Source organism: Anarrhichthys ocellatus, unplaced genomic scaffold (genome assembly GCF_004355925.1).
Source record: "Anarrhichthys ocellatus isolate YVR2014 unplaced genomic scaffold, GSC_Weel_1.0 scaffold40, whole genome shotgun sequence".
Lineage (NCBI taxonomy): Eukaryota > Metazoa > Chordata > Actinopteri > Perciformes > Anarhichadidae > Anarrhichthys > Anarrhichthys ocellatus.
Window position 1 is genome coordinate 42,665 of NW_022280070.1, and position 16,108 is coordinate 58,772.

At 41.7% G+C, this 16,108-nt stretch overlaps 1 protein-coding gene across 2 annotated transcripts; it reads left to right on the plus strand.

Annotated features, from left to right (window-relative positions):
• Positions 1-608: 608 nt before the first annotated feature.
• LOC116394722 (uncharacterized) lies at positions 609-14,059 on the plus strand. Of its 2 annotated transcripts, none has more exons than XM_031867992.1 (8): positions 609-1,360; positions 5,818-5,914; positions 6,939-6,995; positions 8,451-8,644; positions 8,765-8,947; positions 9,320-10,169; positions 10,391-10,541; positions 10,683-14,059. In XM_031867992.1, exons 1-7 carry the CDS (start codon positions 1,295-1,297, stop codon positions 10,522-10,524), a joined length of 1,581 nt encoding a protein of 526 aa, XP_031723852.1. In that variant the 5' UTR covers positions 609-1,294; the 3' UTR covers positions 10,525-10,541; positions 10,683-14,059. The 2 variants fall into 2 exon arrangements, with proteins under 2 accessions (XP_031723852.1, XP_031723853.1); XM_031867993.1 differs by having other exon boundaries at positions 9,320-10,127.
• The last annotated feature ends 2,049 nt before the right edge of the window (positions 14,060-16,108 follow it).

Sequence of the window (16,108 nt, forward strand, 5' to 3'; positions counted from 1 at the left end):
GGGGAAAGTATTCCTTTAAAAGTGCTGCACTCAAAATCTTACTGAAGTAAAACTACATAAATGTGCTTAAGATAGTATAAATAAAGTAGCTGGTCTGCAGACACATGACTGAGTGTTAAATTATCACATATTATTGGATTACTAATACATGTTAATTAACATGTAACAATTTTAGTTTGTCAAATTGGTGTTGTGGCTAGATTGAAATGTACCTAGCTATAGTGGAGTACATAAAGTAACATTAAGTGGAACATATTCAAGTTCACTACCTCAAACTATATCTATTGTACCTCATACAATGGCTGAAAAGACTACTGCAGTATTACTTTATCCACTGCTCAAATGCTCTGACAGTTGATATTTTTACACCCTCAGAGTTAATAATGCTAACATTTCAAACCAGATCATGTGGCAGAAACAGAATTCAGATCAACAGACGAACCTGGTCCGTTGGATCTGCATAACTGATTCACGACAGAGGAAACGTTGCTCAGAGGGGCAGCTGCGAGGCGGACGTTTGTGGACTGATGTCGCTTCTTTGTGCGCAGATTATCACCCATTCTTCAGGCAGGGGGCGGGAGAGAGACTCTTGGAAATGTGCTCTTCCCCTCACCACCACCACTGCGTAATCAGGCAGGTCCAGGGCTGACGGGCACCGAGCCACACGGGGCTTTGCTTAGTGATAAGACTCCTTGGAAGAAGAGGACCGCAAACCAGCGAGCTGACCTGCGACGTTATTTCAGACTTTTAGCGTGTGAGTTTTTTTTTTTAACACGTCACGGTTAAAGAGACCCTTGACAAGAGAAGTCAATTGGATATATTGTATTTTACAGAAAGCTGGACATTTTTGGAGTAATTTAAACTTTCCTCACTTTCTGAGTGTCCTGGATAGTTTTGTTTGTGACTCGGAAATGTCATGAGGTCTTTTGGTAACCTCTTGCGCTTTTAGCCGTAAAACGCGCACTTGTGCTCAAGGTGGACTAAAAAAGAGAAGACTGGACATCACGTTGAAGACAAAGCGCCTGAATTAAAACGTGGAGGTTTATCATTCATCCAGCCCATTGGAGATCCCTTTTTTTAAAGGTGCGTGCCGCTGACCGAGCACGAGCGCTTTCTTCTCCCTCCTCCTCGGATACCTCTACCGGAGAAACAAACAGTGGAGACAGACCGTCTACGCGCGCGCAGTTCCGCAGTGCGAGCCGCTGTCCCCCCGCGCGCAGTGCTGAGGAGAGAGGGACTCTCGCGCTTCCATAAATGCCCGGTCCGTCGAAGAGGCTCGAGGCTGGGCAGCAAGATGAGCTCGTGGGTACAGCTGCTGCTCGCGTTGCTGGCGGCGTGTCTGCGGTTTGGCGTAGCCGAGGTGAGTCTGCAGCTTTTCACAGTTTGACGGACTTTTGGAGATGCTATTAGTGTTCAAGTTCTTCTATCATACTATACCAATTATTATTATAACGTGAAGCACCATGTGAGTTTTATTGGAAATTGTTACACGAGCCATAAAAGCATGCTGGCAAATAACGACCTATATGGCCTACTGTTAAAACCCCTAACTTATGTGAGAGTGTTGCAACTATTCACAAGAATTATTTCAAAATTGACTGTATATGCTTGTTGATTTACATTTTATGTCATATAATTCTAATGTTGGCTATTTCATTATCCTTTGGAGCTAAATTTGAGTAAAATATGTCAAGCAGTGTTTTTCCTCATAAACACAAGACACAGACCAACATTACAACCAAATCCAGGAGTTTCTTTTTTTAAACTTTGGAGTTAGTGCACCTGCTCCAGTCTGGTCTTATTATAAAATACAGGCTTTCCCTTATTGCTTCTTTCGAGGGGTAAATAACTGTTATTCCTCCTATTATGGCTCTATGAATGGATGCCCAGGGCCCACTCACGCAGAGGTCGTCCTCCTGTGGGTGAGGAGCCTCGTTAGCCACGAGAAGGCTCTTTTACAGCTGGATGCCCCACATGGTGAAGGGATGCATTCATGGCTGCTGTTCCAGATGTTGAGTCCATAAATTAGTCAGTGAGCAGCATCACACTGTGACACGCTGCTGTAGAGGCCAGATGTTAGTTAGACAACCAGGAGTGAACACGGTTGCAGTGACACATTTCTTCTCTCTCTCTGACTTTCACACCCACAGCGGAATATATTTGGAGGCAAAATCAAGTGTTGAGGTGTGAAATATTTGTCATGTATAAACACATCGAAACAAATGCAGAACCCCATCACGTTTTCAGCTGACAATTATACTCAGTGTTGTTTTCCACTGCCAGTAATTTACTTCTGCACTGCTGCTCAGTTCTAATAAAAATCTGCTGTGTAGTATTTTCTTCAAGAAGGAACAGGCAATAGTGACATAAGGATAAATGGGCAACGTCTGACCGTCTGCTGAGGTCAAGCAGGAAGACAAAACTTAAGCGAGGGTCCTGTCGAGGTCAAGTGAGGCTTAACTGACATTATGGTAGTTCAAAAAAACATCTTTGCCCAAATGAATAGCTATAGAAGAAGGTTGAGATGCACATTGAATCAGATATAATATGTATTTCTGCCTCCGTTCAGATTCCATCTGTGTTTGTGAGCCAGGAAATTCATCTCGACCACTGAAACACCAGTGTCAGCCACTTGTAAAACTAAATGGGGTCAAAACACACACAGTTAACAAGTCAGTCATGGGAAGTGGATATTTAAACAAGTCAAACAAGAGGGCCCAACTGAGTTTGCCTTTCTTTCAATCCAGACAGAAGGAGGGGTTTGGTTTTGGATATTGCACCCAGGGCTGAGTAACTTCTGCAATTGTTGGAAACGATTAGCTTTCAATGAAAGTAAAAACAATATAAAAGAAGAGAAAATACAAGTAGGTCTTCCTGCAGAATGTGAACTGGCATCTTAAGTGCTTTCATTCCTCCTTTCATTCACTTAACCTATACAATTTGGTGTTTGCATGTAATCTACCATCACCCTGACTACTTCGCATACAAAGGTAGGTTAAGGGTGAAACACAACTATGATGGATGACTTTAAATTCCTGTCATCAACCCGTCTTTTCATTTTATGGCCTGTGAAGGCACCACATGTAAAAGAGAAGTCAAATGTGACAGGACATATGTTTTAGAGGGAGAAAGTTACAACGGCTTTGAGGTATACAGCCAGGAATTCCCCGTGTCTAATTTTAAAGTTATGGTATGGCAGCTGTGAAATGATGGAGTCTGTATGCAAAGTTCAATCACATAAAAAAGAGCATCATCGTGAGAGTCTTGAGAGTGAGTGATAATTTAAAAGTGTGCCTATGTATGAAGTGCATATTCATTCAACTGTGGACCACCAGAGAGGAATCCAGACATTTACTCTTAGCTAACACAAAATCGTCATTATCTTTAATTGCATCCGGCGCCTTTTCAACTCAGATTTAAATGCTGACAAAGGAATTAATTAAAGTCACGTTTATACACACATTCCAGTATTGTGCACGTGCAGGCGCCGTTTCAGTGACGACATGTGAAACCTCACACATGTGCCGCCGCTGCGCCGGCAGCAATCTCGACCCCCTAATTATGTAGGATTAGACGTTCCCTCTCCTCCCCTGGCCACTGCAGCTGCTGCCTGTACCTGGCATCCCTCAATTTGTCCAAGAGACCTTCAGGGGATGGGAGTTTGATTTCAGGTGATGCGTTGCCGGGTTATGTCGAAAATTAGTTTTCTGAACCATGTCAAATTGCAAAACGTATACAGGACAACCGGAATTCTCATGACAATAAAAGAGGAGCATTATGGTTCATTATGGTTATCAAGCTCTTGAAAGGGCACTAAACAAACAGGAATGACTTAACCTTATACGATCTAAGAAATAAACAAACATCTTAAATATCTTGAGTGTTTTTTATCGCATATCGTCACATTCTTAGTTTCTAAGAAGTGGTACTGCTGAACGTCTTCTGTGTTAGATTGACAGTAGGCCAACACTTGTCTGATAGCTGTCTCCTTCATAATGAATAGAGTTCTGGTGTTGCTCACTGATATCATCCCTTCATACTCATACTCATACTGAACTACAGGTCATATGAAATTCCCCTACAAGCAGCGTTTTTATTATCTTGCTATATTGAACGTATCATAATCCTCATCCCATAGTTGCACGTTGGAACATTATCGTCTGTGGTTTTTCAATCTGTTTACATCTGTTCTGTTTATTGGAACCAAAGTGTTTATTTAGTATTTCCTGCTCAGACACAAATCGTCATGACAGCAGGCACCACTGTTAACAAAGGCACACATCCTATAATTAACATCACACACAATTAGCCAAGCAGGCGGGTTCGCTACGTTTGGCAAAGGGAAGAAATCATCATCATTATGGCTCCTTAGGGGCATCGACAGATCTGCAGCAGAGATGCAAGTGTAATACAGCAGGCATTTCCCCCCCCCCCCCCCGCTGTATGATTTCACTGTGAAAAGCCAACCAACAATGGGGGACAGTCAATGGCGTATAGTACGGACAGGATGGGAATACATGTCCATGCATGGATGGCTGCTTCCTTTAGCTAAGACCTGCGTCTCCATAGGGATTCATTATACTCTCCAGAACCTGAATGGCAGTGCGCACATAGTTTACTGGACTAGACTTGCACTATAACATCAAACTGTATTTTAACCACGTTTTGCTCCCTTGAGATCATCGTCACTGCTTCCATCTCACCGTGTGATGACGAAGCAAATGAAGCACGTCCGCAGCATTCAAACCAATGTGAGGAAGTGTCCCGACCCATGTCTGATCCTTGTCCACGTTAACCCGTCTTTTATTCATCTATTATCCCTCTTTTTTTCAGATGCACCTCCCTTCTCTCCTCCTCTCCATATCACTCCTTCCCCCATTTCCTGACTCCTTCCTGGCTCCTTTGACCCCTAAATGTTAGCAGATGAGAAGACACAACGCCAATAGTCATTCACCCTGCTCTTAGTGACCATTGTGTGTCTGCTTTGGTTAATACCCCCTCACCCTCTCAGCTCTCTTGCCCAGTAATGACCGGGGGGGTTAAACCCACAGTCAGTCCATAGAATCACAATGTAGAGCTGTTGCTTGGTTTCTGGTGTGGTGGTATGGAAATATGTAATCAAATGCATGATGCTTACATATAAGGCTAGTGTTATCTTATCCTTTTGTTATTATCATCAAAGAAAAACTAAACCAGAAATGAATTCCTGTGGAGCAGAAACCTGATATTTTTTACATCCTTCATGCTATAAAACCCTATTGTCTTCCAAAAACTATTAACAACACATTAAAGAGACATCCGCTGCACAGAGTTTTCTATAAAAAGAACAAGTCAGCGAGGACAATGTTTAAAGGCCCAATCGGTCATTTTGGACATTTAAGATTTGAAGAGTAAAAGAAAAAGCATTTGTTTGTTTCCCTCAAACAGTCAGAATTCACTGATGTAAACAAACCCCACTGCCCCAGAGAGCATTAAAAACTAAATCTATATTAGTCTTTGTATTTAAAGACCTGTCAATTTGAGACCTATTGTGCCTCAGTCAAGCAGATACACACACATACTGAAACACTTTGTGAAGTGGATTGTTGCAGACGTGCTGCAGTGTTACTCCATTTCCTCAGAGAGAATTGTTTGGGAAACTCTGTAATGTCTAATGCAGGATGAATACAGGGTGGGAAAGTAGCTATTCTTATAGTCACGCTGGAAAGAATGTCCAAATGTTTTCGTGTCTTTTCCCATAGTCATGTTCTAAAACAGTCCAGAGTATCTTGTTTTTATGTTCTCTAATGTGAATTTGTAAATACTTGTGTGTTTCAGGGGGAGCCTCTGCCTGCAGCCCTGGTGGAGCTGGTTAGAAACAGCCCCATCTCCTCCATAGAGGACCTTCAGCTGCTGCTGCTCACTGACTCCGTAGGTAAAGACCAGCGCATTCCGATATCACTGTTGATAATACACTCAAATCAGACTCAGATTTTGGGGCTGTTATTATGGATCCTAACACTGTTACATTCTGTTCACATCTTATTTTAAACTTAATAACACTGGTGGGATTCTTAATTGTCTGTATTGTACAAGTACAATGTTGGGCAACATTGTTTAGAATGCAAAGACACTAAGGCAGAAAGTATCAGATATGTAGGCAACAATTTCATGAGAAACACATGCAGTGCATAGTGAGTTATCATTATGTATTATTACATAAAATGATATGTTTCTGTATGAGTGCATGAGAGCATTGCGCAGCCTTTGTGCTTACGAGTATCCTTTCAAAATAAAGTGCAAAATGCTTTGAAATCAAGCAAAGGCGGCACTCTAGATATACAACACATGAATAGTGATGATGAATGATGCACAGACAACAAAAATCAAAATACTCACTTATGTAACGATGTTTTCTCATAAATGCAGACTTTGTCATTTGTAGCTTGCGATGATAAAAACTTAATCAAGAGTTCACTAAATAATACATGCAAAGCAGTGATTAACTGAAAACTAACATAATAAGGGGCTACATTTCTACCCTGATTGTGATAAGTAAACATCACGATTGATAAAACCAACTCGGACAAACAAATGGAGTTATAACAAGGAGCAGAGAGGATACATGATCTTAGCAACACAGATGGAAATAAACAGAGTAAGAATTATAACAACAATGGCAACAATGACTTAGGTCTCTCTCTCTCTCTCTCTCTCTCTCTCTCTCTCTCTCTCTGCATGTGCATGATCTACAGCACACACACATTAGCTACCCCCACACCCTCTTTGTCTCTCCCTCCCCTGTCCACATGCAAAGACTGTTTCCTCTCTGTACATGCAGAGGGCGCTAGAGGGCCTTAGAATACAACATACACCACATGGCAAAAACGGACCATTCATAAATCAGTTGCCGTGTTTACGTAAGTCAAATGCTGTGTTTGTTTATTGTTCTGTCTCAGATGAGGAGGACGGGACTTCTGCAGCCAATGGAGTTCATAGACTACCAAGGAGCCTCGGTGAGCTAACCCCCCCCCGCTCCTTCCTTTCTATTCCCCCACAGTGTCATTTGAAAAACTGGTTTCTGGTTGTGATCAAGGTGTCAATTTTTTGTACATCACATAAGATGGAGACATCACTGCTATTGCTCTTCTTCGGCTCTCAAAAATGATTATTCTCATGGTACGGCTGACACTTTGTGAGGATACATCTGTGTGTATTCATATCTATTAATGGGTTAATAGAAGGTTGTAGTGCTGACACGGAGGATTCCTGATTTTCCTCATGAATGTAAAAGTACTCCATCCTCATTAGTGGAGGGCTGCGGGTGTTTTCAGTCTGCCTTCCTGTGAGTTGATTAATGTGACAAGTATGGCTTTAGTGACACGGTAAAATTCCTCGCATTAACCTTTTTTTTTTTCCGCTATCATAATAAAGCAGATGTCTGAATTACTCGACCCCAATTTACAACAGTCTGGGTGACTTTGTTAGATTCCCTCTAGCACGAGGAGATACTAATGGCCTTACATTAATCATCGTGTAAACTATGCCAAATATCTTCTTTATGTGGCCTTCTATGTTCAAACAGAACAGTCTCGTTGAACAGTGAACCTTTGTGGAATGAAATTCCCTTATGTTTCTCCGTAACTGACCAACACAATGCAATATTAACAATAAGTCTGATTAGAAGAAGCTGTGACATATCTACTCATTTGAAATGCATGAGTTTCATTTTCACCTGCTTTTATTCTGTTCAACAACAGCTAGAAATCAGTCATCCCATAAATACACATTCAAACAAGCTAGGTGAGTCACTACGGACGAATGAGTCCGCACAAAGGGATTAAAAGTAATTAGGCTGCTCATATTTGCCACAAGCTCAGCTCCTAGCAACTTGGGAGGGTTTAGATTTCTGGAGCAAATCATAAGGAGTCCCATGTGCATGTAGATGTTTTACTTATTGGTTCAACACACTCACATACAGGGAGGGGGTTTGCTAAAGTCAGTGTTTAGTTGTCTTAATAGTCAAATAGATTAAAATGAAAATTTTAACAACAGCGAATAATAATGCTAACACAAGTTCAAACAGTCATACTCACACTCATGGATGGATTACTGAACAGGCCTACGGGGCAGAGGCCCAGGGGCCAAGGGGTCAGGGGCCCCCTGAGTTTTGCCTGCAAAATGTCACAGAAAGAGACGCCAAATAACCACAAAGACACACAGAGCGATGACAAAGAGATGCAAGATGACCAAAAGACCAGCAAAACAACTATGAAGAGACACATTAGTGACCACATAAAGACACAAAATGACCACATCGAGACGGAAAACGGCCACAAAGAGATGCAGAATTGCCATAAAGAGAAGCAAAATACATTAAACAGATGCAAAATGATTTTGTCTCTGTGCTCAGGAGCCCATTGTTTCTTAATCCCTCCATGCTCAAACTCAGTCCATATCTCGTCCCGCAGATGCCCAGCCAGCTCAGCAGGCTCTATGCAAAGTTCGTACAGAGGTGGTTGAGGTCACCAGGGCGATGTTAGACCGCAGCAACGCTAACTTCCTGTTATGGCCGCCATGCGTCGAGGTGCAGCGCTGCTCTGGTTGCTGCAACACCAATAGCCTGCAGTGCGTCCCTGTCGTCACGCACACCAGATACTTGCAGGTAAATAACCAGAAACGCATAGAAACATACAGCACACAAAAGTCTAAAACACACACACATGTAAGGCTGAACTATGTTTGTGTTGTACTCAGAATTATCCACTGTTGCCAACCTCTGCAGGTAACGAAGATCGAGTACATCAACAAAAGACCCACTTACGCTAAAGCTGTGGTGTCAGTTGTCGATCATGTGGAGTGCCGATGTCAGCCGGCTCCACGGCCTCCTGTGCCCAAGAAAAAATCATCGCGCAGACAGCACAACCACCAGCATCGAAACCACACACTCAGCCAAGGACACGGACAGGTAAATTATGAATGCTATTTTGCATTGCTAATCTGCTGCTGGGTGAATGCTTTAGAAGTAATATTTGTGCATATGTAAATGTAGATATCCAACACATGTCCAACACATACCAGAAGAGCTTAGTTTATATGGTTTGCATGGCTTTATTGTTGTTTAATGTAGTAATAATCCAAAGGGTTGATTTTAATGTATATATTTGATTTATATTTTACCATTAGATAATAACTATATTGAAAAATCATAAAAATGTCTAGAACACATACTTTATATTTTCTATCTACTCTTTGTGTGACTGATACACTGAATGTGTAGGATTAATGAACTGAACTGAGATTTAGCTGAATTGTATATTGTTTTGTTTTATTGTGAAAGGTCAAGGTGCACTCCAAGGATGAACTCCATCAGTGGGATGATCTGAAGCAGAACCAGAGGGCCAACCTGGAGGACCTCCTGGAGCAGCACTGGATCCCCAGAGGAGACACCTTCACTCAGCCCGAAGAAGGGTACAGCCTGGCTGGGAAAGACACATCTCGCACCGGAGAGGCTGTTCTTTTTGCTCCACATTGGGCGCATAATGCCACCAGGCTCCTTGGGACTAAAGACCAAACTGAAAATCTGGAGGATGTGGAGAAGAAAAATGGAAGGATCTCAGATGGCAACAAGACTGTTTCCTCAGTGGATAATGTTGGCGTGGAGGTAAAGAACGAGTTGGTAGAAGGTGGGGAGGGGTTGCTGCTCCTCAGCACTGAAGGGAAGGTTAACGAGGGAAACGGTAGCAGGGACGAAGGCACGCAAACACACAGTCCATTATGGCAAGACGACAAATCCAAACTTTCAAAGAGCCACACGAGTGGATCTTCTCACCCTGGTGATCAGAATCCTGAAGCCAAGTTCAGTCCTACTGAGGCGCCCAGTGAGAGAGTTGGGAGCAGGTTAAGAGCGACTAAAGAGCCAAATCCGGAGCCTCGAGAACAGGCGAGACGGAGAGACAATGACACTCCTGAGGAGGTGAGGATATTACAGATTGAGGAGGAAAAACTGGAGCAGGAGAGAAAAGAGCTTCTACTTCTCCACAAGAGGCTGGACCAAGAGAAGGAGATACTGAGACAGCAGCAGATGAAACGAGAAGAGGAGGAAAGGCAGAAAGAAAAGGAAACGGATAGCCAACATCGCCTGCATGGTAAACATCATCATCATCTGCAAACAACAACACAGTATCCAGGTACGACACATTATTTAATACTTTGGGTTAATAGAAATAACACAAATAAGAATACTAGCATTTAGATACATGTCAGTAAATGATGTGCTAAAAGAAAAACAAGTGTTGTTTTCTCGGTTGTTCCATTGTACATTTTAAACAAGTATTTTCACAATAACAAGCAAGAAAAAAAGCAATATATTTTTGGTAATATTAATAACATGTAAATCCTATTTTAACAGCGACAACATCTACGACTACCACACGGCAGCCATCGGCTCCAGCAGGCCCCAGACCCCCAGCCCGTCCAAGGAAAAGGATGAGGAAGAATCGCAAACGAATCAGCAAGGCAGCTATGAGAGCAATGCTAATGTAAAGCTAAAATAAAGCCAAGTGAGTTTACCGAATATTTAAATAATAAAGAAAAACATACTGAAATCATTTATGAACCATTTAAATTGCAATGACTGAGTGTAATATTTCTATTTTCTGATTATGAAGTTTAAAGTACGTCTTCCTATGTTTCCCCCCCAGGACACCAAGTGAACTTAGTATTTCGTGGATCCAGAGGTGAAGCAGAGTGACTCCCTTCATATAAGTACTTATTCACTCCGTAACACTACTAATGACTGTCTGGTGAACCTGTAACTACACCTGTGTGGAGTAAGACGAGGGTAAGAAGAAAATGGAATATAAATAAAAGGTGGACCTTGTCAAGAAAACTTGCTTGCCTCGACAACGACAGTTGCTGGTATGAACGCTTACAAATTGTGTTCAAGCACAGAACCTGTGGGGGACTGAAACGGCATCGCTGTAGAACTGTGGACAATAGTGCAATTTCAAAACTCTTCTTGAAACCTTGTTTTGATATCAACAGAGAGAAACTGCACTTAGATAATGACAGAACCAAGTCTATATGGGGTTTAAATGACAAAGTCTGTGGCTGAAAGACTTTTTCGATTGCCACAATCAGATGGACGACAAAGGACATTTGATGGAAAAATGGACATGAAAATGGACATTACTCTTTTGTGTCATTGAAGATTCTGTTTTATTTTAATCAGATAATCTTAGAAACAATCATCTGCAACAACGAGTGATGTTGACTAAAATGAGCAGTGAGGGGCTCAGTGTTGGGAAGATAAGGCTGTGTAGATCTACCGTACCAAGGCCTGATATCATCTATTAGCTCCGTAAAACAGCAATGGTCTCTCATTAACCGTATTTAATTATATTTAACTCATTGCAAACACTGGAATTACACAGATGTGATAAGAGAACAAAAACATAAATTGTTGCATTTCAAAATCTCATCACAGGTGTGAAGAAAAAGGTGCTATCTGAATACGAGGTGATAGCGTTGCACCTGTGACTTGACGTCGCGCTATGTTTCTTATTTATTTATCTCTGCCATTTTCTTTGGATTAACTTTTTTTATACAACATACTACAAACAAGATGTGGTTCATGATGGCTGGGTGGTTCAAACAGAAATTTAAGACAGTAAGATTAAAAAAAGATCAAACCTCCCAGGATCATGCAGTGTTTAACTTCTATGTGTATAAAAAGTGTTTGTTTTGTATGACTAAGAGTGTGGTGTTGTGTGTGTAAGGGCTTGGGCCCACACCTACACCGCTGTCATGTATCTCGATATTCATGTAGAAGAACTAATCAGTTTGTCTCTTTCTCTTTCTCTCTTTGATAAAGACATGTCTCTCTTCCACTGAAACAATCATATTCCTTTAAACTCTGGGAGGAGGGAAAAGAAACCCTTACCTACACATGTTTCTTTACGTGCCCCCACTGTTTTATTAATCTACAACACATTGTTTTTGACATTTCAACTACAGGAAATGAGAAGGGTCAAAACAAGGAAATCAAGAGTCACTTAAAAGGACAGCAAAAAGCTAAACATTGCAAATTTAGACACTGTTTTTGTGTCCTTTATATTTCCATTAGTAACAAAATGTGGAAACATGCTGTTGATGCTATTTGTGTACAATAACCCATAATCGGCCAAACATCTTAAGTTATTGAAAACATGACCCACACATTCTTTATGCCAACTTACAACTGTTACTGTTTTTGTCTGTTTTATTATGACAAAAAAAACAAAATGTTTGCAATAATTAATGCTATTTTCATATGGGTATAAGAAGCTGATGTGCTTAAATCTACTTTGTTTTGTGTTTTTATTCCATTTTCACCAGTTTCTCTTCTATATCCACGAATTAGCTTCCAAATGTTTTGTCATGAAATGTATAACATGCTATTCAGAGGAACTCACTGGGCCATGAATATCAACACGTGATGAGCAACAGACAAATTAGAACGAAGCTCATTCAGTTATTTTAAGAGTCCATAGTCATGCTAGCTGCTCTGCGAGGTTGTACTTATGCACAGCGATGCTTCGAGCTAAATGCTAACGTCAGCATGCTAACATGCTGATGGCGGATGGGAATGCCATTCGTTTTGCTGGTATTTTGTCATAAACAAAAGATTTTGACAAATTAAAATGTTGACCTTATGATCGTACTAGAGGAAGTGAAGGTATCACCAAAGTGATTGAAATTCATCCCTTTGTGGCACATTCATGGAAACCAATCTAATAGTTGTCAAGGCATTGCAAAGTCATTATTGTCCAAAAATGACACGCTCATTGTGTCTCTAGAGCTAAAGTCAGGGGATCACCAACGTCGGTAGGATTCTCCCTCTAAACGCTATGGATGTCTGCATCAAATTTGATAGCAATCAATCCAATTACTTTGGTATTTTAGTCTGAACCAAAGCAGAAAACTCTAAACTTTTGAAGGAAGGGTAAAACCTTTTTATGACACCATGAACTCTCTGACTTTCCTACCACCTCGTGAACACAGGTGGATTTATTTAGTAAGCCTGTTGTGTTGTGTCTACACAGTGCATCTGCAGCCTCCAGAGACATTATTGGCTCCCTAAATTCAGAGTTCAGCACTGGCTTGTATTGAGCGTTAGTCCTAGTGATGTGCAATGAGGTTTGTTCAATCTGACAAAAGAGAGAGAGGGAGAAAAGAAAGAGTGGAGGTTGATGTACTGTAGGTGAACTCTGGCACACGCTCTCTTTGTGGTTTTTCACATTTACCCACATGACTCTTGGCTGCAAAAACTCCCTAACTCAGCAGCCAGCTGCACAGTTTGTCTGCTAATTATCTAGTCAAGAATCTGCTCCACCGTCTAAATGAAATCATACGAGGAATGGCTTTCACAATAAATGTCCTCAGATTTAAACCATCTTTAGAGTTAAGTGGACTTACTTACATGTATGTAATTACGGTCTTCACACATTTAGTACTTAAAGAGCTGCGTCCTTGGTCTTCACTTTATATTATGTGCATTAATCACTGGGTTTGATGTGTGTACCAAATGACAATTTTGAAGACAGCTGTTAGCATCTGTCTCACCCTTAACCCCCCTTGTACGCAAATTCAGTGTGTATTCTGGTATTCATGTATTGCTTCCCATTACCCCACTGTCAACCTCACACAGACGTACTACCTCTAAACAGCAGACTATCTCCAAATTCTGCATGGAGGTGGGATGCCTGTGTTTCCGCGGGTGTCCCAGCAGCTCCCCACCCCCCGCGGACTTCAAACAAGAGCGGGAAAGAGAAGTGCGTGGAGGCTTGTTGGCTTTGACAAACACACACAGGGGTCGACCACCATGACAGAGTGGGAGGTTATCTGAGGGACCAGAGACCGTGACTAAAGACACGAGATGGTTCATAGCTCACTGATTGACCTTAAAGGACGATATGGCTTGTTGGGTCTAAACAACACCGTTACCTAACCAGCAAACAACCACTGGAACAATATAGTGACCCATCAAGCCCAGTACCTTACAAACAATTTATGGAAGACCAACCAGCTTACAAACCATGACCCGACCATTATCATTAGTTAGTTCCAATCAAAGCCGGTTGCTTATGTTATCTGTGTTGGGATTTATTGGTGGAGCACAGCTTGTGGTTTAACTCACGTCGTGGGGACATAAGTCTCACAGTCACATTGTGGGGACTCGTCCCAATGTCAGGAAAAACGGTGTGTCCCTAAAGAGTTGGTGTTAAAGTTTGGTTTAGGTTAGAATAAGGGTTGCATGAAGCGTAAAGTGGGGTATGGTTAAAGTCAGGGTACGTTTCTAGAGAATGAATGAATACAAGGTCCTCCTATGTAATAGAAACAAGTGTGTGTGTGTGTGTGTGTGTGTGTGTGTGTGTGTGTGTGTGTGTGTGTGTGTGTGTGTGTGTGTGAAATCATGCATTGAAACATGTGGTGGGCCTCTGGGAGTGTGCATCCATTCAGAGCAGGAGCAGCTTCAATTGTTATTTAACTAAAAGCCTGTTTAGGTTCTATCCTTGTTCTTTTCTCCTATCTCGTTGATCGGAGGGCGGGGGACTCCCTTCATTTTTTAAAATGTCAAACTGCACATTTTCAAACATCAATGAGAAATCATCGTTGTTATTTCTATAAACCTCTGTTTCAGAGTTTCTCCATCAAAAAAAGAGCTGTTTAGTCAGAGTTAGTAGTGAAAAGGTCATTAATCATAATTCTTTTAAACCTCCATGCTGTGAATGGTGGTAGTTTGTACTTGTGTTACAGAGCATGCAACTTTATATTATAAGACTGCTTATTTCACACTGATTTCAGACAGAGAGCAGAAAAAAGGGGAAATGTATTTTAACATCAACAACAACAACATAGTATAGTGCCCTGACAGACTTCCTTTAAAGACATTACTGTCTGTGTTTTGGTATGACCTGGATTCCCTGATGTACAGTAGTTAGGAAACAGGAGGCCTCTGAACAGGAGGTCACACAAGCATCCGTGTGGAGCCACGCACTCCCTACACCTTCCAGCACTTTGATTTTCCTGCTTTTATATACGACAAAGGAAAGGGACATCTTGTACACAGATGAGCACACAACTACCCCGTCATCAAGCACATACACACCTACTCTGGTCTTTCCATTAACACACACCGTTGTTCTCTGATTCAGATCAATATGAATCCTTCACTTGTTCACTCACCCTTTCCTTAACAGGGAACAATAGCGGACCGACGGAGACTGTGAGGAATGTGACTTTTTTGGGGGCTGAGCATCTGAAAAAGCCCGGAATGCTGGGAAAACACATCAAATCGGTCAAGGCCAAACAAAGGAGCGGGTGAGCGCCTTCGCGGGCATCATGACTCAGTCTGCGAGTGTCAAACTGCTCCTCATCTTCATCGGACAGGAAGTTGTACCTAGCGATGGGCTGAAAACACAGGAAGTCGATATCAGCATGCCTGGAATTCCAGCATTGTGTTTTCTCTACAGAGACGAGAAAGACTTGCGCATCGCTTTATGCACATGATATAAATGTGTTACAGCACTGCAACCTCATACGTGCATGTACACCACACACACTTGCTCCCATAAACTGACAGACCCTGAATACTCTGCACAGCCCTGTCAGGCTAGACAGATGTGCAGTTAAACAGAGCAATAAATTAGATTACAATGTGTGTGCATGTTAGAGAAAGAAAGGGCCTATACACAGTTCTGCAAAGGCCTTTAATCTAGACCTCAGCTGCCAAATTATGTCCAGGCCACATGTGCACTGGCATTTTAGCTTTTTCTATGCGTTGTGGCCTGTAGTCCACACCCAAATGCTGTTTTATGTCACTGAAAACTGAGCTTTTGTTAAACTCTGGCCAGGGTGAAGTTATTCAGAAACTACGATACTAGACAGGGAAAACAGAATTTTTGGCATTGGAGATGTTTGAGAACAAAGGAGAAAAAATATGCTGTTAACAAAAACACCCGTGTACGTGTGGACGAGGCCTTATGGCCACTGTAGCCTACGTTTATGTCTAACCTGAAAATGTTGCACCTGTTCATATACAGGTGCTGGTCATATAATTAGAATATCATCAAAAAGTTGATTTATT

Coding starts and splice junctions, on each gene's coding strand:
- LOC116394722 (XM_031867992.1), top strand. CDS start 1,295: ATGAGCTCGTGGGTACAGCTGCTGCTCGCGTTGCTGGCGGCGTGTCTG. Junction 1,361..5,817: donor TGCGGTTTGGCGTAGCCGAG/GTGAGTCTGCAG, acceptor TGTGTGTTTCAG/GGGGAGCCTCTGCCTGCAGC. Junction 8,948..9,319: donor TCAGCCAAGGACACGGACAG/GTAAATTATGAA, acceptor TTATTGTGAAAG/GTCAAGGTGCACTCCAAGGA.